At 38.4% G+C, this 24,066-nt stretch overlaps 1 protein-coding gene across 2 annotated transcripts in view; it reads left to right on the plus strand.

The window, feature by feature from the left end:
- MID1 (midline 1) overlaps positions 1-24,066 on the plus strand; it is a 577,456-nt gene that overhangs the window by 485,350 nt on the left and 68,040 nt on the right. For both annotated transcript variants that reach the window (XM_064482590.1, XM_064482591.1), the window contains one exon: positions 21,445-21,540. In XM_064482590.1, the coding sequence (XP_064338660.1) occupies positions 21,445-21,540 (96 nt within the window). The remainder of the gene's footprint in view (positions 1-21,444; positions 21,541-24,066) is intronic.

A 24,066-nucleotide genomic window follows, 5' to 3' on the forward strand; every position in this document is an offset into this window, starting at 1 on the left:
AATCTTTGATTCTGGAGGCTCGGTGAGAGTCATTTTTCCACTACAGTTGAGAGTTACATAGCCGTGTGTGATTTTATGAAATAAAGTGTTCCAAAGGAGTGTTCTAGAAGATGAGTGATGTGAGTTAATACCAAGCGTTTCTTCTGATAAGGAAATGTTAGGTGATAAGACAGCTGCTGAAGGTTGAACTGATCCTCATCCAGGCAAGTTCTCCACTTGAGGTTGTCTTCGTGGGGTAGACCATAGGCATAGAAAATGGTGGCAAAAATCAGTTTTGTTAGTTTCACACTGCCACTGAGAAAACAGCTGTAAGGAAGACAAGAGCATGGTCATTAAATACCACGAAACCCTTGAATGATGATTTATAAATTGCTGAAATGCAAATAATTTTAAGAAACAGAACCAAAACATTTCAGAACATTTTTTTTCCCCCAAATTGAGGCAAAATTGTTTTTCACTTCACTGTTGCTAAAGATTGGTTTGTTTGGGCTTTTTTGTTTGTTGGTTGGTTTTTGTTGTTGTTGTTTTTTGCTGTTACTGTTTAAAGAGTAATTATTACCTTAAAGTATTTTTAAAAAATTTTCCTAAGCCATAAATTTCATGTAATAAAAGACAACAGGCAGAGAGCATCATGCCAGAACATTTCAGGTGTGCCCAGAACTCCACAGCAGGATGGATCCAGGAAGCAGCTTCCTGGAACCTGGCCATGTATCTTGTCAAGTCTCTCACTACCTTGGGAAGCCCCTCTAGGACATGCTGATGCTTGGGAGTTCCATTTAAAATAATTGGCAATATTCAATGTTTTTTTTTTGTTTTTTTTTTAAGTTCTGGAAATCTAAACTATAAGCTTATTCAGATATATTATTTTATTCCAGCAGCCAACATTGCCTAAAGAACTAAGGAAGAAAAAAATAAAGAAAATATAAATATGAGAGTCATGACTACTATAAACTGATAAGCCAAAATTTTTAAAGAACAGCAAAACAAAAGGAGACCACCCTTGTTCAGGGGCTTTAAAGTAGGATTATTTAGCATGTGTTTCTTTCTTCCAACCCCAACCCCTTCCTCCATCATTCAGAAATAATCATCTTGTCGTGACAGGCACACATCCCATTTCAAAGATGCTTACCTGAGGCCTTTTCCTCCCTTTTAATTTTGTGACCTGAGTATTGGTGCAGCTTTCATCCTTTTGGCAGACAAAAGGATTCCTAGATGAAGGAAGATATGAGCCATTCTATGATTGTAGACTGAGCAAAGGGTGAAGAACAATATTTTATTTCTTATTTCAGTCATGTACAACAAAAGGCACAGTTTCCCCAAAATACCTTCAGCGTTTGTCAGCTGCTATCCTGATAGCCTACTAGGTGTTGAAAGTTTCAGTCATCTGGGCTCAAGGTTCCACTTTTTTAAAGAAAAAAGGGTTGAAACTTTCCATAATGTTCTCTACCTTGAGCTGTAGAAACACACTTACATCCAGATATTTTTTTCTTGTTGAAATCCTGAAGTAAGTCAAGGTGTACATATGAAATGATCTGCAATTCACCTTTGAAAGGCAACAGCTTATATTTTCATAAATTAGAGTTTATGGTTATGTTGCATTTTTACTCTCTGGGACAGCACTATTTTTCACCTGAATTTGTCTGTTAGCCTTTCCTTACAAATTCGAATTCAAACTTTAGCAGACCAAATAGATCTCCCCATTATTGACAGAGATATAAATACGAATTATCCCCTAATAAAAGTTTGGGAGAAAGCTGTAGTGTTAAAGGGATGATGACATGGAATACTATATATTTATCTATTTCTACTCTGAACTTGGATTCAGTCCTGTTAGTGTTTATGAAACTTAAATTAGGTCAGTGACCCAGAGTTGGTTTTATTTAGAGTGAAGTGGATATTAAAATGAAACATTTCCCTTCTTCTGAAAAACCTTCTTATAAAGAGTTCAGTTTGTGGTAGAAAAGCATTTCCCAAATTAAGATCTTTTAATTAAGTCCTTGTAAGTGGTTCTAAGCATGGCTTTTCCCAGAAGAGGTCCACATGATGCAGTTAATGTGACGGAGATTTCAGATCCTCTTGGTTCTAAACACTGTCCGTTAGATGAAGAATCTTGCTTATTTGCCCTTCTCCCTTAAGTGTAACCTTGGAAATCCCTACCTTCCCTTTGAAGCACTGACTCTCTCTCTCTCTCTCTCTTTTGTGTCTCAATTTGTAAAACCAGTGCAAAATGTTCTCGTCGTAACAGGCATTTTCCCGTTACAAGGAGGCAAATGTTATAAGATGTTCCAAGGGAGAAAAAAAAATGAAATAAGTTGACTTTTTAGAGAATGATGCCGTAAGAATCAAGACATAAATCTACTCGAGAAGTCGGATGATGTAGGAGAACAGGCTTTGGAATCAAACGGCACTGGGCTTGGAAGCCCAGCTCCAGCACTCACTAGCTGTGTGAACTTGGGAAAGTAAGGCTATGTGAGTACAATTCTCCATCAATAAAGATCAGGGTAATGATGCATTCTTTATATGCTTATTAAGGGGACTAGAGATAAAATACGCCCAATACTTGGCACATAACATATGTACAATAAATGGTAGCTGCCATTATTGCTGCTGCTGCTGCTGCTGCTGCTGCTGCTGCTGCTGCTGCTGCTGCTGCTGCTGCTGCTTTGACTATGGCTGCTGCTATGGCTGCTACTACTGCTAATGTACCACTATTATTATCGTTACTATTATGACTCCTATTGCATGAGGAGGGCTGTGCAGAAAGAGGAATTACCTCCTCCAGTTTTCTTTTTCTCTTTCTTTTTTTTTTACATTTTTTAATTGATGTATAGTCAATTTACAATGTTGTGTTAGTTTCTGGTGTACAGAATAGTGATTCAGTTTTTTATATATATAAATACACACACATACACACATATATTCTTTTTCTTATTGTTTTTCATTATAGGCCATTACAAGGTATTGAATACAGCACCTTGTGCTATACAGTAGAAACTTGTTGTTTTTTTTTTTTTTTTAAGTTTATTTTTTCAGTAGAGGTAGCGGGGATTGAACCCAGGACCTCGCACATGCTAAGCATGTGCTCTGTCACTGAGCTATACCCTCCTCCCTATTTTGTATATGGTAGTTAGTGTCTGCAAATCTTGAACTCCCAATTTATCCCTCCACTCCCCACTTCCCCCCCATAACTATAAGTTTCTTTTCTATGTCTGTGAGTCTGTTTCTGTTTTGTAAAATGAGTTCATTTGTGTCATTTTTTAAAAAAAAATTCCACATATACCTCCTCTAGTTTTAAACAAATGAGTTGTTACCTTGCCTAGCGCACCTTTCTGCTAGGACAGGAGAATGACCAAGTGCTTTGGAACCAGATAAACTCAAGAGTGATTTGTAGAAAAAGAGAGGACCACAGAAGCTATGAGAACTTGAGTATGTTCCTAATGCTGTTTGTCTAGCTGTGAAAATTGTTTTTCTGAAATTAAATATTGTCAAAGGTGTTGAGATTTATCTTGTGGTCAGTATTTGATCTTTCAGAGCTCACAAATACGTAATGCACTGCAAATTGGACTAGAAGTCTGTAGACTTTGTTGTGTGGATATTGTGAGCATTTATATAACGGAGTGTGTCATATGGGGAAGATTATTATATGTTTGGTACATGATAGTTGAACTAAGACTTCGACTTAATGAACTGGAATTGAGTTGCACTAAAAACTCTATTTTTTTTAATCCAAAAAGAAGCTCAAATTTAATTATGATGGTGCCTTCCAATGTGACGTGGTTGGGGTATCTTTGAAATCTTTTGAATCTGAAGTAGAGTGGAACGGAGTGCTTCAGTTACTCCCAGCACCAGTGTCCATTCATATTCCATTGCAATTCAGACATTTATTGATCCTACTCATTGTTCAGATGGGAAGGCGCTAAGATTAGCACAAAGATACTTTTGTTGTGAAGGATGTTACTGCCCAGTAAACCTGGCTGCTATCGTTAATCTGTGATGATTTTTTAATTTTTTACTTTTCATTGTAAACTCATATAATAGTCGAAGGAAAGAATGGCTTTAGAGCAGCAAGGGTTCAAGTTCAATCCTTTTATTCTTCAGTGTTTTGTTTAGACGCTATTTCGGATGTTAATCGCCACATTAAGTCTTGAATTCCCCACCCCAGCTGCCCTCATCATAGCTCTTTCATTTCTCACAACTGGCAGACATTGGTAAATAATGAGCTACAACATTTTTTTTTTAAAGATCTTGAACATTATTCTAACAGCACAAAGTACCCAGTGGAGACACGGTATACACTAGTAGCAAGGAGCAAATGTTTCTTTTATTTTTATAATTGTTTTGGAAAACCATATGATTGCCAAAGACAGCATACACATGGTCAATTTGGATTCATCCCAGCTTAAAAAAAAAAATCTGCAAAACACATTAATGGTTGTAATGTATACAGTTGAGATTTTTTTTAACATGCCTTCCAGCTGTACATTTGTAATGTTTAATTTAGGTGAAAATTCTATGAAGGATTTAATTGATAGGATCCAGAAGTGTGTTAACCATGTTAAATGGCCATTGATTCTGCCAAATTCCATCCTTTGCCATGAGAACATTATCCCTGCTAGGTTCCATTAGAGGTGAAAAAACTCTCCTGATAGATTTGACTCTTCAGTCAAATGGTGAAATGGTTGCCTGGAAATAAATGAACCACAGTCCTAGGGGGTCTGGTTAGGCCTAGAAAACCCCGCGGAAATACCTAGCTAAGAAGGGGCTCCAAGGTCTTTGAAGGAAGGTGTTTCTCCCTTAAAGCCCGCCCCCCCCCATTTCTCTGTCCAGCCCTTCATTTACTCTACCTGTGCTCAGAAAATTCACATTTGGGGTTGTTATCTTGTACTTTGAACTTCATTTTGGCAATTTCCTTTTACATTTCTAGGATGCCTCTTGCAATGTGCACTGTACTCCAATTCCACGCTTCTGTGTTTAGGGGATGCTTTGCTATACAACAAATGCGAATCATGTAAAGCTACTTTAGTGTCCTCATTGGTAAGCCTTCGTTGTACTTTAGGACTAAAGGAAAGAACATGGGTATCAAGTGACAACTTCTTCCTCTTTTTCCGTCTTGACACATAATTGCTTATCAAAGAGTTTGGTATGTACATAGCCAGCTTCAGAGTATGTTGAAGAGTATTTTCTTCAGATTCAATTTTTTTGTATGTATTTTTTTAATGAAGTATAATCAGTTTACAATGTTGTGTCAACAGATTCAAATTGGAAAGTTAGTGACTTTAGATGATAAGTTGTAATAACTAGCTATGAAGTACCAAAGGGAAAACCTAGCACTAGCACCTGAGCTCAGTATTTTCTGTTTGTCTGTAATTCACAAACTAGTGTCTACTGATTTGCATCTGCTGACTTGCAACAGCAACTCTCCAGGCAAAGAGTTGAAGATGTAGCCCTAGGAGCGAGGCCTTTCTTTTTAGCACAAGTACGAGAAAGAATTAAGGAATAAGGTTTTTGACGGAGAAAGAGACCAGTAGGCCTACTGCCTTTAGTATCTTCCGAATGTCAAGTATTTGGATCTTTCCAGAAAGCTCTCAATAGAATCAGAAGTGCCTATTTAAGGGAACTGGAAAGACTTCCAACTCCCAGGCAGCACCAGCATAGCTCTGTAGTCTGAGAACTTTCTGCACCCCCCACATTTATTCTCAAAATTTGAGACTAAAGTGTCAAGTTATTTTCCCAAACTCTGTAGGAGCCCTCCTCCACCTCCCCTGCCATCCATCTGCCCATTTTTTAAAGCAAGTATTTGTTGAGAATCTACTGTGCAATTTGCATGGCGATAGGTACTTTGAATCCATTGGGAAAAACGAGAGACAGGAGTCCTGTCTGAATGATGCTTCCCTCAAGGGAGTGTGCATTTTCTACCCGAAGTCCTCTAACTCCGTGAAGAGGCAGGGAGAGTCTCAGTCTGTGTTGCTAGAGGACATTGGCACTGGTAGATTTAATGCTCACCACATTGACTGTTCGGGTGGAATCCTCATCCCACCGTACATTCAGCTTCATGGTCTGTGACTCCAAGGATGAGATATTCTGTCTCACATGATCAAGGACAAACTGACTCTCCTACCTTGAAGCAATGCATCTGACTCTAATTGAGCTAGTTTCCTTCTGAACCTGTTCCTATGAACCAGAGAGCATTCTACAGACCATAGCTAGAACCACTGGTGTGAAATACTAATAGCCCAGGAAACAGACTAAGGTCACAGGCAGAGCTCTTTGGACTGATTTCGTAAGTACTTGGTGCTGTGAAGGATTTGGGAATTTCCCAGACCTTGGAACCTAGTGAAGGTCGTCTAAAGGGGTCTACTTTCTAAAGTCCTACAGGCAGCATACAGAGGTCTGCCTCTGTCTGAGCATCCATTCCCATCTAATAAAGCGCTAATAAAGCAGGGGAGGTGGAGGAGGGCTCCTACAGAGTTTGGGAAAATAATTTGACACTTTTAGTCTCAAATTTTGAGAATAAATGTGGGGGGTGCAGAAAGTTATGTCCAATAACTGCTGGCCCTGATTTTCTCTGTACAGTCTCAGGAATGGTCATTAAGATTCATGCAAACAAACCTGGATTCCGCAAGGAGCCAGGAACCCACCTACCTGCTATCTTACAGCCTTCCCCTGACCCCAAGGGCTGGCTGCAGCCCGAATCGCATCTCTCTGGCATACCATCCTAGAGTAGACTCCTAAGGGGCCCTCTTTTCTGGACCTAGGACTTTTGTCTAGGACTCGAATACTCTTTGGAAGCTAGAGACCAAGAGGAGGAGTATCAACTTCTCTAGCAATATCATTCCATCCTGACAAAACAAAACGTGCCTTTCTGATTGGTACACCGCCAAGCTGTTCCACATATATACTGTTGTGTAATCACGTCAACCCCTCCTGTGGCGCTCCAGTTTACCTGTGTATCCTGAGTACCAAAGATGCCATGTTTCATTAATCCTACATGAAGGTCCCCTTAGGTAAATTTTTTTTTTTTAATTTTAAAATGTCTGGTTGTTGGGGAAACTGCAGCTGCAAATTGTTAATTTTCAAGAAATTGGTTAGATGTTAAAATTCAGGAAACCATGGCAAATCAAGTTTAATCAGAAGAGAAAGTTAAAGATGTAGCTGAGTTTCTTTAGTTGTCATTATGTAAAATACAATAATATTGCAAAGAAAAACTCGATAAAAGAGTAAAAAAAAAATCACACTTCTAACATGTGGTTGAAGAAATATTGGAGGTCACAGGTAGTGTAAATTCTCTGATTATTACCAGGGAGAGATGAGCTTTATTTTACGGAGATGGATGATTATTAAGTCATCTGTCTGATCTGCAGCCAGCAGCACAATCTAATGATTTCATTCCTGGATTATTTTTAATATATAGAATTAGAGATGTATGGGAAGCATTTGCTTTTATTTTAATAGTACAGTTTCCTCCTAAATTGCTTTTGTTAAGGAAAATAATGTTGCATTGGAAGAGAGTGTGTATTTTCTTAGTAATGCTTCACAGTTCCTTGTTTTACAATTTAATAAATCATCTTACACCTGTCAGCACATATAGTGTAAGATTTATTGCCTGATCCATTGCGTAGCAGATAGCGCCTTGGCCAGAGAGCAGTTTCTGAAACTAATTTAATCAAAGTGTTTTTATGATATAATGAACTCTGGCTTGATGTCTCAAGTATGAATTGATGTCTTCAGAAAGGTATGATTTAATCCTATCCAATTTTGAAATAGAATCAAGATTTGGCTTTATGTGATTTCTGTTATAGATAGAAAATCTTTTGTTGCATTAATATTATTCATGTATGCCTTTATTGAGTCAGTGTTTATTGGTGCCTCTGTTTGCACAGCTGGCCCTCTGCTAGATTCTGAGATGCTTGTTGGGGAATAAAGAAATTCTAGGTTAATGGAAAGATGCAACCAAGGGCTCAAGGAGCAACTGACATGGCAGTTCTTGACCAATAAGGAATCCAGCATAACCGAAGTTGAATGTTCATTTCAGGGCAGTGGTAGTTATAGCTGACTTCTGCTGGGGAAATGCTCAGCCTCCTATAGTTTTGAGAACTTTACATACCAACTCGGGAGTCTGCTTTATCCTTTAAGAATGGACAGCTTTTTGGATTTTGGAGAATGTGTCGATAGTAATACAAACTTCCTGGGAAGGTTACTTTGGTGGCCACACATGGACCCAACTGGCTGGGCAAACGATAGAGGGATGAAAACCAGCAATTCATGGAAGAAGATGGTTAGAATGGTAACCTTGGGAAGAAAAGGGAAGGCTGAAGCTATAAGGAGTCTTTTAATGAACAGCCAAACAGCCTTAGAGAGTGATTAAGAGAAGACACCAGGGAGAGGTCAGGGTCTCCGGTGATGTTGCCGTGCTCACCTGAAGAATGGTAACATCCTTTGCATCCTCTAGAAAGTGGGTAGAAATTTCAAAGGGGCACATGATGCAGTTAAGAACGTTGAGTTTAAAATAACGGGGGATCATCAAAGCTAAAAGTTGGTCAGATTTGAGATCTGAGATTGAAATTTGAATATTATCAGGACAGAGGAGAGAATTAAAGTTGTAGAAGAGAGTGTGTTTGCTGAGGGAACGTGTATATTTGAATTCACTGTTGTGTCGTCATTGTTTGGAGATGGAAAGAACACGTTCTGGTGAAAAACTCACTTGCAGTCCAAATGATGTGGTGTTGAAGTCTACCTTTATAGTAAATGCGTTTGATTCGAAAATGTATTCAGTAGACATATTAAGTGTCACTTGATTCAAATGAAACACATTGGAGAAAGACACTGGCTCGTGGAAGGCTGCTATATGATTTACTATCACCATTTAATCATTGAGCAGCCTCTGATGTCATATGTGAACATTCTGCCTTCCTGGCATGTCCTGTCAGTGGTCAACCAAGTCACAGACATTTGAAAATCAAATGATAAAAGTCACACTAAGAAATCCTAAGGGCAAAGTTTAACATGTGTGCTTTCAGCTTTATACATTTCGTGTCAAACCAGACCTTAAAGAGGTGCGCTGACTCCAGCCTGCGAAGGAGGGGACATTGTATTTTCATCATAAACAGATGAGTTTGGGCCCTCTGCTGGCTGACTGCCCTCTCCCCCTTTCAACACCACTTAAAAAAATTTTTAAGCAACATTTATAAGTAATTGAGAATACGCTGGGGCAACTTCATCAAGACTGATTTTTTTTTTCCTGGCACATTCTGAATGTCTGAGTTCTGTCTACGTGTTTATTAGAAAAAGCAATTCGGAATGGCCAGTGGTAAAGGGGTCAGAAGCATGGGTGACTGAGGTGCATGTCCATTCCCAAATCTTCCCTCTGCCATGGTGTTGGGTCACCTCCGCCCACCTCCCAAATCCTCCAGCCCTCCCTTGTTCCTGTGCCTTGGCTAGCATCCTCTTCCATCATACCTCCTGTTCCCAGGTGGAGGCAGAAGGAACTAGAGGAAGGCCCAAGAATAGGCCCTGATGACAAAGAATGAGTAAGAGGATCCAAAGGTGTTCATAAGGAAGGGAAGATGGAAAGGGTAGCACAGAGATCACTTACCCTTAGTTTCTCCTCTCTTTAAAAAGTTTAGCCCCCTACCCCGCCACATCCACCGAGGGGTGTTACAACATCTGTGTAAGTGGTCCTCAAATTTAGTGCTCACAGGATCCCCTGAAGGGTTTAAATCACAGGTTGCTGGGTCCCACCTCTAGAGTTTCTGATTCAGCATGTCCAAGAACTTGCCTTTCTAACCAGCTCCCCAGGGAGGCCATTGCTGTTGGTCCATGCTGCATTTTGAGAATTCCTGGTCTCCATTCTAAACTCCACAGACAAGACAAGGTGGGACTTTATAATTCATGGTTGTTATAACAGGCAGGTCTCCTCTGAGTTTTCTGAGTATTGGACCATTTTCTCTTACTGGGTTAAAAGCCACTGGCTTGAAAAACATTCTTTTAAGTGACATTTAGTCTTTGTGCTTTTAGCAAAACACTATATATATATATATATATATATATATATATATATATATATATATATATATATATATATATATATATATATACATATATATGTCAACTAAAGTATATTCCTGGGAAATGAGTTAGTTCATTTCTGGAATACAGTGACCCTTACATTGTCTTTAGCCATATATACATGTATATACAGACCAAATCTGGGGAAATGGCTTAATAATTTGTTGTAAACCATTGCAAATTAAATTATTAACTCCAGATTTTTTTTTTTTTTTTTACTAGCAGACAGGTGACCATCAAACAAAGAAACAGTCCTATAGACAAAGATGGAAGGACTTAAATGTTACCACTGTAGTTTCCATCATTGCAAATATTTGCATTTTCTCTTTTAAGTTACAGAGCAATGTTGAGTGTTTAGGGCAGTTGTGTTGTCTGAGCTGACCTTTAAAAGAATCTGGGTAAGGGAATGAATCTATTCTTTTGCCATCAGAGTTCTTAAAATTTTCCCCCTATCCTTGATTTACCATATAAAAATCTTGTTGAATTATAAACATCTATAGTATACTTCTCTTATATTTCTGGGGAAATAATTGCTGTTAAAATCAACAGACCAAATTTGTATGATACTAAGACTCTTGCAAAGTATAAATTGAGGTGACCATTCAGGAATTCTTTCTAGACATTAAGAATACTTGAATGATTCAACAAAGCGTTCTTCTATATTTTCACGTCAAAAAAGCCCTCTAAATTTCCTTACAGTAATAATCAGTGTTCCCCACAAAGCACTGTTTTAGTAAAGCTCCTGGGATTTCCCATGATACAGTCATATAAATTCATGGTGCTAGTGTATCTATATATAGTTTTATTCCTGGACTCATTGTATACATATGCTGCATTACAAAAATAGTCCTTTTATTCTGAATAAATCTTAAAGTGGAAAACTAGCAAATTGAATACATCATTAATTTTTGTACACTGTATCACAATCCAACGACTTGGCAACCTAATTTTGAACAATGGTTCTCACACTTGGTTGCACATTAGAATCTCCCAAGGAGTTGTAAAGACCTCAATCCCTGGTCCTCACTGTAGTCTAAGAAATTTATCTGCTTTTGTTGGGAAGCGGATATAGACTGATCATGGTATTGTGTGTGTGTGTGTGTTTTAAATTGAAGTATAGTCAGTTTACAGTGTGTCAATTTCTGGTGTACAGCATAATGTTTCAGTCATACATATACATATGTATATTCCTTTTCATATTCTTTTTCTTTATAAATTACTATAAGATATCAAATATAGTTCCTGTGCTATACAGAAGACACTTGTTTTATGAATGTGGTATTTGTATAGTCCCCCAGGTGATTGCAGAGTGCGGGCTGGGGTGGGACCCACTCACTCACTGGATGGTTGTCATCTTGCTTCCTTTCTTCCATAACTTTCATGTTGCTTTAATTTTAACTCAGTCAAATCACTTTGATTGGACAAAGACAGCCTCAGTCCTACTAAAAGCAGAGGAAATGGCTGAGTAAAGGTGATGAAGTCAGGGATGAAGGATGCGATGAATTCAAGGAATCTGAGATTCAACCATCTGAAACCCAAGGAAGGTTCTGTCTTTGAAGGTTCCTCAGGGCTGAGAAACAATGGCATGCTTTCATATTCTTCTTTGATTGTCTAGGCTGTCCCAAATGGGGAATTCTTTTACATAACACTGAGTTTGTAAATTCTTAACAGACCAGACCCACTTTGGATAGAATGGAATTTTAATCTATTTCTTTTTCTTTCTTTTCCTTCTTCTCTTTTTTCCCTTCCCTTTCCCTTTCCTTTTCTTCTTTCCTTTCTTTCTTGTCAAATTGTGTGACCTCCCTTGACTTTAATACTTTTGCACTACCCAGATGAGGATGTGAATTTTGTGAACAATAGGATCCCTTCCTGGGAAGGCCACCAATTGCAAGAGCAAAGCTGACCGTGTACTTAATTTTAATTCGTTTTCAGCAGCTGGTCCAGAAAAGGCATAGTTTTCTAAAAGCTAAAAGTTTGAGGAGATAAATATTAGTGTAGAAACAAAGCAAATCATAGTTACCTATGCACAGACTCCACTATTTTAGCTTGGAATACATTCAATATATTCATTTCAACCAACATGAGGTATCTGCAGAGTGTAAGGTACTGGCTTAGAAAAAGATTTGGTCTGCCCACAGCATCTTAAAAAGAAAAATGTATTTCCATTCATCTGAAGCCAAGCATCCACCATGAGACATTCAGGTCTGGTAAAAATGTTTGATGGTATCAGTTAAAACCCGATTTAAGTAGAAAGGCCAGAACATGTTTGTTAATGAGTATCTGGCAATGTCATCATCTACTTAAAACGGAGGAAAGGGGATAAGATCAAAATTATTCAGTCTCTGAGTGATGGAGGAAGTAGTGTTTGAAATGACATATACAAGCAATGTGTATGACATCCATCAATATCAGGGGATTTTATAGACACTAATTATCCAGTGCTCTAAGCTCCCCTTTGAGGTGTATTTTATGATTAAGAAAAAAGAGACTGAGGAAAATAAAACTGATTGAAATAGCAACCAATGAGTAATCCCACACTGATTGTGCACTTAGTTAGTGGTGGAATGGAAAGTTCTGGTTAATCCTCATGCTGTGCCCTCTTTCCTCACTCTTGACCCTGTTCTTGCCGGAGCAACTTTGAACCAACTGAAGATCCTTTCTTACTCTTCCCCAGTCTGAACCTTCCACTTCTCTGAACAAAAGTTGCAGAGGAATGTATTCAGACATTGCGTTTTGCCTGTAATTTAAAGCTATTTTTTTCTTTTATGAGTTAAAAACACTTTTGGTAGCCAACAAAAAGATCTTCTCCTTGAGAATGTTGACTACCTGCATGATTGAAATTTTAGGCATTCTCCTACACTCTTGTATTAAGCGAATTGAGTGACATTGAAATTTTTAAATGGTTTGGACCAACAGAGAAAATATTCTGTATTAATAAAAAGAATTTGGATTTTTAAAAAAAATTTTTTTAAGGAGACAGCACTTTTCTGGAAAGGGCCAGAACTCAACTTTTGTCTTCATAGCTCAAAAGCAGAGACAACCCAGAAACAAATGGTAGTATCTGTGTTCCCATAAAACTTTCCATAGACAGAGAAATTTGAATTTCATATACTTCTCATGTGTCACAAAATTTTATCCTTCTTCTAATTAAAAAAAATCATTAGAAAATATAAAAACCATTCTTCCCTGATGAGTCATACAAAAACAGGCAGCAGGCAGGATTTGATGTGTGGGCTATGGTTTGCTGACCCCTGGTTATGGGGAGATTAAATCTTTCCCTAACTTGAAAGCTTTCATTTGCGCAAAAATAACTCACTACTATTCTTCTGTTTTCCAATATTCCTCTAATCCTTTCACCATCTAATGCTTGACTGACAGATCTGTCACCTCTCTTGAGTCAACCCCATGGGTATGCTGTGCTGTGTTTGGAAGGATTCAGGAACCTGACTGGGGACAGTGAGCAGAGAAAGACAGCAAGACGGCTGGCATAATGCACTTTTCTGGCTCTCATTCCTATGCTGTAATCTTACAAAATGCTTCCCGTATGTTTCATTGATAAAAAGTTATAGTCGTTTTCTCTAAAACGTTTCTCTTAGGAGGTCATTTTCTCAATTGAAGGATAGTCGGTTTACAATGTTGTATTAATTTCTGGTGTACAGCATAGTGATTCAGTTATACATATATATATTCCTTTTCACATTCTTTTTATTCTAGGCCATTACAGGGTATTGAATAGAGTTCCCTGTACTATACAGTAGGACCTTGTTTATCTATTTTGTATGTAGTAGTGTGTATCTGCTAATCCCAAACTCCTTATTTATCTCTTCCCAACCACTTTCCCCTCTGGTAACCATAAGTTTGTTTTCTGTGTCTGTGAATCTGTCTCTGTTTTGTTAATAATTTCATTTGTGTCCTTTTAAGAGATCTATTTTTTAATAATTGAGATTTTCTTTTACTGAATCAAAGATCCTTTAAATCCTCTAGTGCTTTACAGTTTTCAAAAGGGTCACACACATGATTTCATATAATCCCATAATAAACCCCCTTTTTCCCCCATCCCTATATTGCCCCTCCCCCCTCCCCTCTCCCCTCTGGTACCCACTAGTTTGTGGGAGTTCGTTATTTTTAAGTTAGAGACTTTCGAAGGGTCCTTTTAAGTCCAGCTCCCTTCACTCAGTATTGATTCTCAAAACTGACAAGTACGTTATTGGTCATTTGCTCAAGTCTCTTACTACAGGCAGAAATAGGGCAGAGGGATGAGGAGTGAACAAGAAAGGCCACTTACATCTCTATGCCTGTACAGAGTAGCATCGTTGGATCTGCTGAAATTATCCATTCAACTTAATGAATATAACTATACTGAGGTACTTACTTATCTCCATTAACTTTTGAAAGGTCTTCTAGACTCTAAACAGTATTTAAAAATTGTTCTCTGTATATTAACTGACTACTAGATTAAAGTCATAAACACTGAACTCTTGATGATAGAATTTATAAATATATGGAGCAGGTTCTGTGGAGTTAATAGAAAAATATCAAATAAAACCTGACAAAGTAAATATAGTATCACATATCAAAATGGCTTAAATTGTAGTCCATGGAGCACTAGACTTAAATTTGTATGCAGATTGGGTTTTATTATATTTTTGAAGTTCCCTGGGCAACCTGTCTTGCCAAGGCATTTGGAAATGTTAACTATCATAACCAATGAAAAAAGGCATTAAAAATAAAACCGATATAAATCAAACGTATTTGCGGTCTATCATGAGTTCAACCTGAAGATTGCCTTAAATTCCTGCAGTGTAGTTAAAATATCTAAAGAGTTTAGTTACCTATAAAGAATTTATGCTTTTATGCAGGTGGCATGTGTTAATACGGGTGTGTTTTCATATTAAGGATTGTGATTAAAGTTTGTTAGAAGAAAATACACGGATTGTGGCAGTCGACGTGTTCATATCCTGATCATGCTGGAGAGGTGGTATTGGGTGTCAGGGCTACGAACACAGTTCCTGAATGTCGCTCTGAATATTATGGAATGAAACAAGCCAGATCTGTGTTTGCCTTGAAAGGTATCCAGACTTAATGTTATACTTTAAAGACATTCTGAAGCATTGACTTCAGAATGAGAGCAAACATTCTTTAAGACCTGGACAAACCCGAAAGGAATTACTGAAATCTCCTGTTTCAGGCATCCATTTTAATAGTAGTGCTCAGTGACAAGTCATTAATTCCCTGCAACCCGACTCTTAGGTACAGGTCTCCGAAGGCTAAAATTAGGGGTATTTTTGTCTGCTTACCTTGCCCTTGGATTGGGTGTCAATGTATGTAGAAGTACAAAGCTCATCTGTTAAGTTGGATTTACTATTCTCGGCTGGTATCCATATCCATGCCTGAAGGCTCGTATTGAGATTGGTTGTCAAATCAGCTATCCTGCCACGGATGGTTCAATTATCAACTCAAATCAGCCTCACTCAAAACTATGTAACATGAAGGAGGCTGAGGATGGCTCCATGAAAATGCGTTAGAAATGTATGCATTAAAACAAAACTTCTGGGAAAAATTAGGCATTCTTTCTGCATGAAGGATGCAGAGGAGCCTCATTCTTTAAGCAACACGTTTTATGACTTTGTCTTTCACAAAGTTGACTTGTACCCAATCTTTTGCTTAGTATTAAGTAACTGAATCTGCCTCTTTGTGTCTTTACCTTTAGAAGGACTCTCTGGAATTGTTTATATTCCTCTTCTGTGGTGGTGATGACGGGGGGGGGGGGGGAGGGTGTTCAATTCCATCAAATAGTTCCGCACTTAGAAAAGCCTCGTCTTTCTCGCCATAGACTCTTCTTTCCCTTCCTAGAGTAAGAGGAGTATTATGCAAAAACATCTTGGAGAGATGTAGTGAATTAAGGCTAGGAACAACTTGACTTTGGTTTTAGATAAAATTTGAGGAAACGTGTCAATGATAATTGCTACACTATCTACTTCTACACGCCCGTGCCTATAAAAATATATTCAACAATGTAGCATTTACTTTCCGAGAAATTTTGTAGTCTGATAGAATTATATAGCATCCCTTCTGAATGCTTCTAAACTGTCAAGCTCCTCTTCTTGGGTTCAGACTTAACAGTACCAATGAGAAAAACCTTAAAGGGTAGAAGGCATCTTTTTAATCATCCATAATAGCTATTAAGTGAACTAACTAGTTAGTGGATTTACTACATTAAATTTCAGAGGTGTTCTCCAGCAAATATTCAGTTTTCCATGCTAATTGTTCCCACAATGAATATTTGAGGGTTTATAATGGGAACAAACTAAGCAGTGATGGGTATACAGCAGGTACTCAATACATACTGTGGTTTCGTTATTAAAGTAGAATTATTTCCTGCCATGCAGATGCATTCCAGAGGGAAGAGCATGTGCCTAGGCAGGAGCTTGGCCTGTGAGCTAAATCTCACTCACCACGTGTTTTTGTCAATAAAGTTTTATTGGCATGCAGCCTTACCCACCCATTTGCATACTGTCTATGGCTGCTTTCTTACTAAAACAACAGCAGAATCGAGTAGCTGGGACCGAATCGAGAACATATGGCCAACAAAGCCTAAAATATCCACTACCTGGCCCTTCACAGAAAAAGTTTGCTGACCCCTGTTCTAAACTTGAATGCTGTGCTGTCCAATAATGTAGGGCCTGAGCGTTTGAGATGTGGCTGGCATAAATCGAGATGTGTTTTATGAGTAAAACACATACCAAATGCCAAAGAGTTAGTAAAAAGAAAGGAAAAAGAATGTAAAGTAGCTCATCAGTTTTAAAATATTGACCATGTGGTGAAATAATATTTTGGAATATTTTGAGTGAAGCAAAATATTAAAATTAAGTCTACCTATTTTTATTTTTTTAAAACATAACTATTAGAAATTTTAAAACATGACGCACATTTGTGGCTCACATTGTGTTTCTAGTGACAGAGCTGGTTTAGAGCCTGGAATTTGGAGGAGATTTGATCTCTAGAAAAGGTTACCAAGAGGGAAGATGGGGAAAGAGAAAACAAACTCTTGGATTTGCAAATGTCTTTCAAAAGCAATCTTCTATTAATTTGGCTGTTCCTCATAAGAAGGATTACTCAAAAATAACAGATCAGGAGGTTTATGGAGAAGGCTTTGGTTGAATTCTCCCACAAGACCTTAACTCAGAATTCAAATTGGGAGGTGATCCAGGAAGCATCTGTAAGGGAGGGGGAGGCAGGACAGAGAAGGGTCGAAGCGGAAAGAGCGTGTGGTCATGAGCAGGCGGTTGCTGTGGGCCCTGGGCTAGCCCCCTCCCAGCGGGGCTTCTGGGAGATTTTCTGAAACCCACTCAGAGTGATCCCACCCCGAGTGTGAGGGAGCTGGGCTGCTCACACACCAACTACTAATAGTTGCTGGTTGAGGGCTGCTCCTAGGGGTGTCTGCCTCCCTTGTTCTCCCCAGCCCGGGGCCAGAGAGAGCCCTGGAGCCAAAAGGAACAGGTGCTTGCAGCAAAAAGCCATCAGCCTCCCTGAGCTGGGCCCATTAGGGTCTGATACTTGACACCAAACGATGTTTTCATCCTGTAACTCATGATTTCAAACAACATTTGTGTAGCTCCTGGTGTAGGTGTTTGCTTTCTGCCCTGAACTGAACAATAGCGTAGGTAGGTAAATGTGTTGTTTCTCTACACCATGGATGGGAAAACTGAGCCCAAGAGTCCTTTGTCCAGGAGAATCCAGCTGGAGCCTCAGGCTTATCGCTCTACACGTGTGGCCGCTCATGCCGACTCCTTGGACTCCTACAAAGTTCTGCTCCCAAAGTAGATGCAAAATACATTGACGTTTTTGAGGTGAGAACAGGAAACTAGAACTATTTTGTGTGTGTGTGCTCTGTAGGATTCCTTAGATATCCGTAGGGAAGTAGATACTTATATCCACTTAGTCCCAAGATTCTGATGCCAAAAAATATTCTCTCTCCTTTTTCACAAAGCACAGTCAAAATCGAAGAGGTTATAGGACCTGCTCACTGCCCACACAGGATGTTAGTGATACAGTTAAATTCTAGAAAACTCTACAGAAGTCCCTGTAGTCGAAGCTTATGGATGCATGGTTCATTGAGGACTGGATTTTGTTACCTTCCCATTCCCCAGGCTCTCCTGAAAACTGTTGTCAGTCCCTTTGGTACCTCCTGGAAACCAGCCTCTCTCAGCTTCATTTCCCTTTCTTATACTTCTAAGTGACTCGGTAATTCTTTGCGGACTTCAGTAACACTTGTACTATTTAAATTTGAATAACCCCAAAGGATTGAGATAGGTCAGTGTGTTTAAACCACAGGCTTTAGTCTACATATTAGTTGATTAAAAACAGATTTTATACACGATGTATACTTAATAAAGGGAGGGGGAAGCAAGCAGATGTTTGTAAAATCTCAACGTGTTAGATTTTATTTATTTGGATCTCTTTTGCTGACTAGCTTTAGAAACGTCGTACCTATGACAATTGAACTTTAACAGTTAGATGATGTATTTCTCTAGAAATTGTCTGCTCTGAAGGGTCAGCCAAAAAAAAGTAAAAGGATTCTCGAAGGTTAACATACAAAAAGAAGTTGACAAATACACCATAAAGTAGTCATATCTAAGTCTAGGACTTTAAATTCTGGAATGCTTTAAAATTATTCTCTAGTCTCTGACCATAAAGTGACTGCAATTCATTTAATCCAAACAGCAGAACAACTTTTGGCTTTTGTTGGTGTGGTGGTGAAGAGCTTTGAAAGCAAGTTTTTCTTTGATGCAAAAGTGAGATCATTAAGTTGCGCCACAATTGCTCTGTCTGGTTCACTCTCTGACTTTTTTGTTTTATCCCATCCTTCAAGTGAGAAATGATTCTTTTTCTCCCTTAAAATATTTATATTTGAGATGCTTTGAGTATCTCAAAGTCAAAATGGAAGATTTCCTGTTGGCCTTCCAGTCCAGATGAAGTAATGCACAAAACCTCCCTTGGTATTCTGAATATATGAGAATGAAAGACAAAATATTTTAAAAATGGATTTTTAAGAATAATAACCAAGCTTAAACATAAGTGGAGTGGGGGGAGGATACAACTCAAGTGGCAGAGCACATGCTTAGCATACACAGGGTCCTGTGTTCAATCCCCAGTACCTCCTCTAAAAATAAACAAACTTAATTACCACCACGCCCCCCCCCCCCACAAAAAAACCATAAGTGGAAAGTCTCCAAGAACTGGAAATGAAAGGACGTGTAGAATTCGGAGGGGGAGAAGGGAGGGGGTGGGGGGGGCCAAGGGGAAACATGGTGGAGTGTGCCCCGCATGTGGCCACATGGCAGATGCCTCAGATGCCCCATACACCTGGAGGCCAGGACTCCCTGTGTACACGCTGGACTCTAGGGGTACCTCCCACCTTCTCTGAAATTGGAGCCAGACAGGATTCTTGTGGAAGGAAGCAGAGACACTGAGTCAAAACAGGGTCTTTGCCTCTTTGGCACGTGGGTGTCTTGTGGGTGTGCCCTCTCTGGGGAAACAACCTCATGCTCTAACGCCACAGTGGGCACCTCACCTAGCTGGGCTGTGTGAATCCCCAGATCACAGCATGGGGCCCAAAGTTCACATCAGATGAGCGGTCACACAGAAATGATGACACAAGATGAAGTGAGATTCTTGGAAAATGCTACACAAACACATGAAAACACACAATTGCCTTTTCTCAAAAGAGCTTAGGAATAAGTAGATTTTGTTCTCTTGAAATTATGAAGGAGAGAATCGCATCTGGGAACAGGAACAGAAAGCAATTCAACAAGAAAGGGAGATGTTATAAAGAACCTACTGGAAATGAAAAATGTCACTGAAATTTTTAAAAATTAGACAGTAGGATAAACACCAGATTAATAAGCATAACTTCTTTAAGAATGACCAGAGAGATTTCTGCTTCTGACTTATGCATTTTTAAGTGTTAAATAAAAGTGATTCTTTATCTGAATATACCTTTCTAAATCTAAAAGTGAGGAAAGTAGAAAGAGTAAACATTTTCAGAAGTAAATTTCACAGCATAATGAACTATTTTCAGCTTTATGAAATGGTTAATTTCCAAAGTTCCCCTCATATTCTTTCCAAATCCTTTTAGTCACATAGCATTACAAATCCTAAGTCTGTTTTCTTTTCCATCAGATTTCCTTTCCATATCTTCACCATATCTGTGGAATTGGCTCTATGTTAAAACACCGTTGCCCTAATCCTTTGGCCTCTCATGCCGCCCTGATCTTCATGTGTGGCATCACGTATGACACATTCCCTGCCCGTGGAGTGCACCTCCCCATGTTTGCCTCCACCTCTGTTCCATCTTCCTAAGAAATCACTCTTGGTCACCATCCTTCCAGCCTCCGAGAAAAGACAGTGTCCTCTTGGAAGCCTTCTCCAGGCAGCCCAACTCTCCCCTTTCTCTTGTTCACAGCATCTCTCTCTCCCAGTTGTAGAGTTGTCGCCTTGCAGGCAGGGAGTAGATCTTTCTATTTTTGTTTCTCTCTCAGAGTCTGGCCTGTAGTAGAATCTCCAGAAATACTTGTATGGATGGATGAATAAATGAATGAATGATATAAATGAAGAGCATACATAATGAGAAGCAATGGAGAACTCTTAAGGCATCTTACTCAGAACAGAGGGTTATTGTGGTTGAAAATAGGATGTCTAATCATTGTGGGGAACTTTAAATTGGATATTCTAAAGGAATAGGAAATAATTCTAGATTCTTAAGAAGAATAGTGATATGAAAAATGTAACATTCAAGGAAATTTGATCTGGCATTGATAGGTTGACAGGCAAAGAATAGAACCATGTATGATGTAACGTACAGTGAATGAATAAATATGTATTACAAAGCCATCTTATAAATGCCTATTAATGGCCATAGAGTTAGCATTAGTGGACAATTCAGATCTTCCTCTGGGACTGACCTCAGCCTTCTCATAAGATGGTAAATCCTAAAAGTCCAATAGCATTGATTTGATGTGGGAATATATTCCTTTTATTATTGCCATTTCTGATTCAGCTAAAGGAATTAGACATCCAATTTCCTCTTTTCTCCCTAGTTCACAACCTGATATTAACCTACGAGTAATTATTCAGTTCAGTATGCCTGAGTTAGTGCAGGAAGCAGGAACAAAAAGAATGAAATTTGAACATTTCTAAAATGTTCTTTTAAATGTGACTTTTAAAAATCCATTTCAAGTCTATACATACTTGAAATGGCATAGATTTCATTGAGATTTCTAAAAAATGTATCCGTTTTCCTGAGCATGAGGAATTTTGTGTATACTAAAGTATTAAAAGAATGCAGAATAATATTTTCCTCTCTTTCTTTTTGAACAGCAAAACTTAGAGAGTAACCTCACCAACCTTATTAAGAGGAACACGGAACTGGAGACCCTTTTGGCTAAACTCATCCAAACGTGCCAACATGTTGAGGTGAGTATCTCTGGATGGTATTTTTCACATGAAAACTGCTAGATCACGGTTTTTATACCCTCTCCTATATATTTCTAAAATGGGTATCTTCTTAAAATTAGATGGTTTGCAGAAGCCAGATAGCTAAGATGGATGAAATTGGAAGGTACTAGTACCTCAGAGCATCTCTCCCCATCCAGTGCTTTGTCTGCCCACACGCTCATCACAGCTCTCCCTGATCCAGCTTTCCTTAGCATTTCTAATACTGTAGATTTTAATCACCCTCCCTGTGTGTCTCTGTGTCTGTGTCCAAATCTCCTTCTTCCAAGGACACCAGTCATTGGATTAGGCTCCACTCTACTCCAGTGTGAACTCACTTGAACATGAGTACATCTGCAAAGACCCCATTTCCAAATAAGATCATATTTACAGATACTGGGAGTTAGGACTTTGGACACACTTTTTGGGGGGGATACAATTCAACCTGCTACTGGGGTGTATTAAATACATCTTGGTTGTCAGATGGGTTTCCATGAAATTGACCACAATTGCAGTGTGTTGGGATTAAGCCAAGAGTGTGCAGGCAGCAGTGACAGCAAGGTCAAGTTGCAGAACCCAGATCTTTCCAACCCTGCGCTTAGAACAGATTCACTTCTGGCAGTGATCTTTCCAGGGAACATTTGGAGACTTGCTGATTAAACAACATTGTAAATAATAGCGAACAAGCATAATGTTTTCATTATTATAGGGTAAAGTGACTATGTATTACAGAATTAAGTGGATGAACAAAAAACTGATCCATGTGCTGTATTTTATTTTTATGATGTGGTGGCATTTGATGTTTAGGACAATAAGAAAGAATTATTTCTCTTCAGGTAAAAAAAAATTACCTGTGTTTTATGGGGAAATCTTAGAAATGCTTTATGGAGTGGGTGATTATTTCATTCAATTTCAGCTAGTTACTTCTTAAAGCGTTAGTGTCTGGTTTCCATTATTGCCTGCAGTGATTTCAGAACAATTGTCTTGCTCCTAATGCGACATTAGTATGGCTTGAACTTACAAAATGCTGTTCATCCTAACATGTAAAATTACATTCTATAATGTTCAGTAATTTCAAATGATAGATGTGTCATTCAAGAAATGTACAGGCAGATTTTATTTTTATCTCAAAAAATTCGGTATTTAGTTGAGATAGAGGCTTTTTTAAAAAGCAGTTACTGAATTGATTGTAGCAGACTTTTGGATAGACACACATGCCATTAGAAGTTATTCTAGACAAAGAGTAAAGAATATTTATTCCATTTACTGTTATTTCTGGATAAATCCTTCGGAATGAAAAGAAATGTTTGTGCATGAATAAATGTGATATCTGGGAAATTTATTGTAGACAAAAATGAAAGAAAATTATAAGCAGACAGATAATGATGCCAACAGTACCTATTTTTACACGTGTTCACTTATTCAGTTATTAATTTTCTCAAAGTATAATTTTCAAAAATTGAGCATCTCAATCTCATATAATAATCACATGAGCCTGCACTGAAGATTTATTTAATCTTTGATGAAGGTTCCTGCAAGATGATAAAGCTGGCTTAAAGGAGGGTATCAAACTGATACATACAAACATAGGGGGAAGGGATGGGAGGGGGAAAAGAATGCTAGAACAAGATAGCTACCAGCTACTGTATATAAAATAGATAAACAACAAGGTCCTACTGTAGAGCACAGGGAACTACATTCAATACCTTGTAATGGCCTATAATGAAAAAGAATATGAAAAGAAAATGGCCTATATATAAATAAATGAATCATTATCCTGTACACCGGAAAATAACACAACATTGTAAATCGACCATAATTCAATAAAAAATAAATTTTAAAAAATAAAAATAAGATAGCTAGGTTAGATGCAAAAGTGGTTAGTGACCTAAGAGGCAATCAAATTGTGACATTTGGGCAAAATAACTTGCATGTCATCAGCTTTTTCTAACTTAACATTTAACTTTGCAGAGACAAAGCCCTATTCAGTAATAAATAGAAAGTCAAACTCTGTTATATCGCAGGCTGGAGAGTCAGGTGACCCTTCCTGAGGATGGCTTGTTGGAGTATGCTCTGTATGACACCGAAAAGGCTCACAGTCCTTTTTTTTCTTTTCTTTTTCTTTTCTTTTCTCTTCTTTTCTTTTTTTTTTTTTTTTTTTTTTTTTTTTTTTTTTTTTTTTTTTTTGACTTATTTCCAAGTTTTGGATAATTTAGCTTAACACGACTTTCTGCTCTTCCTGTTCTGGGCACTGTTGATCTGTGAGCTGTGGTCACAGATTTCTGGGTGAGGGTGTACATTTTTGCCTGCAGTCAGTTACTTTGGTTTGTTAAATGGTCACGCTCGTTTGTTCATTCCACTAGTGCATGTGGAGCATCCACTGTGTGTGTGTTGCCCTGGGCTAGGTGCCAGGGACCCTACCCGCATGGAACTTACTGTCTTGACTAAGACGAAAGAGCAGCTACGATACAATACAAAACAGAAAACGAATCGCCGCAAGAGAGGTGT

This window comes from Camelus dromedarius, chromosome X (genome assembly GCF_036321535.1).
Source record: "Camelus dromedarius isolate mCamDro1 chromosome X, mCamDro1.pat, whole genome shotgun sequence".
Taxonomy (NCBI): domain Eukaryota; kingdom Metazoa; phylum Chordata; class Mammalia; order Artiodactyla; family Camelidae; genus Camelus; species Camelus dromedarius.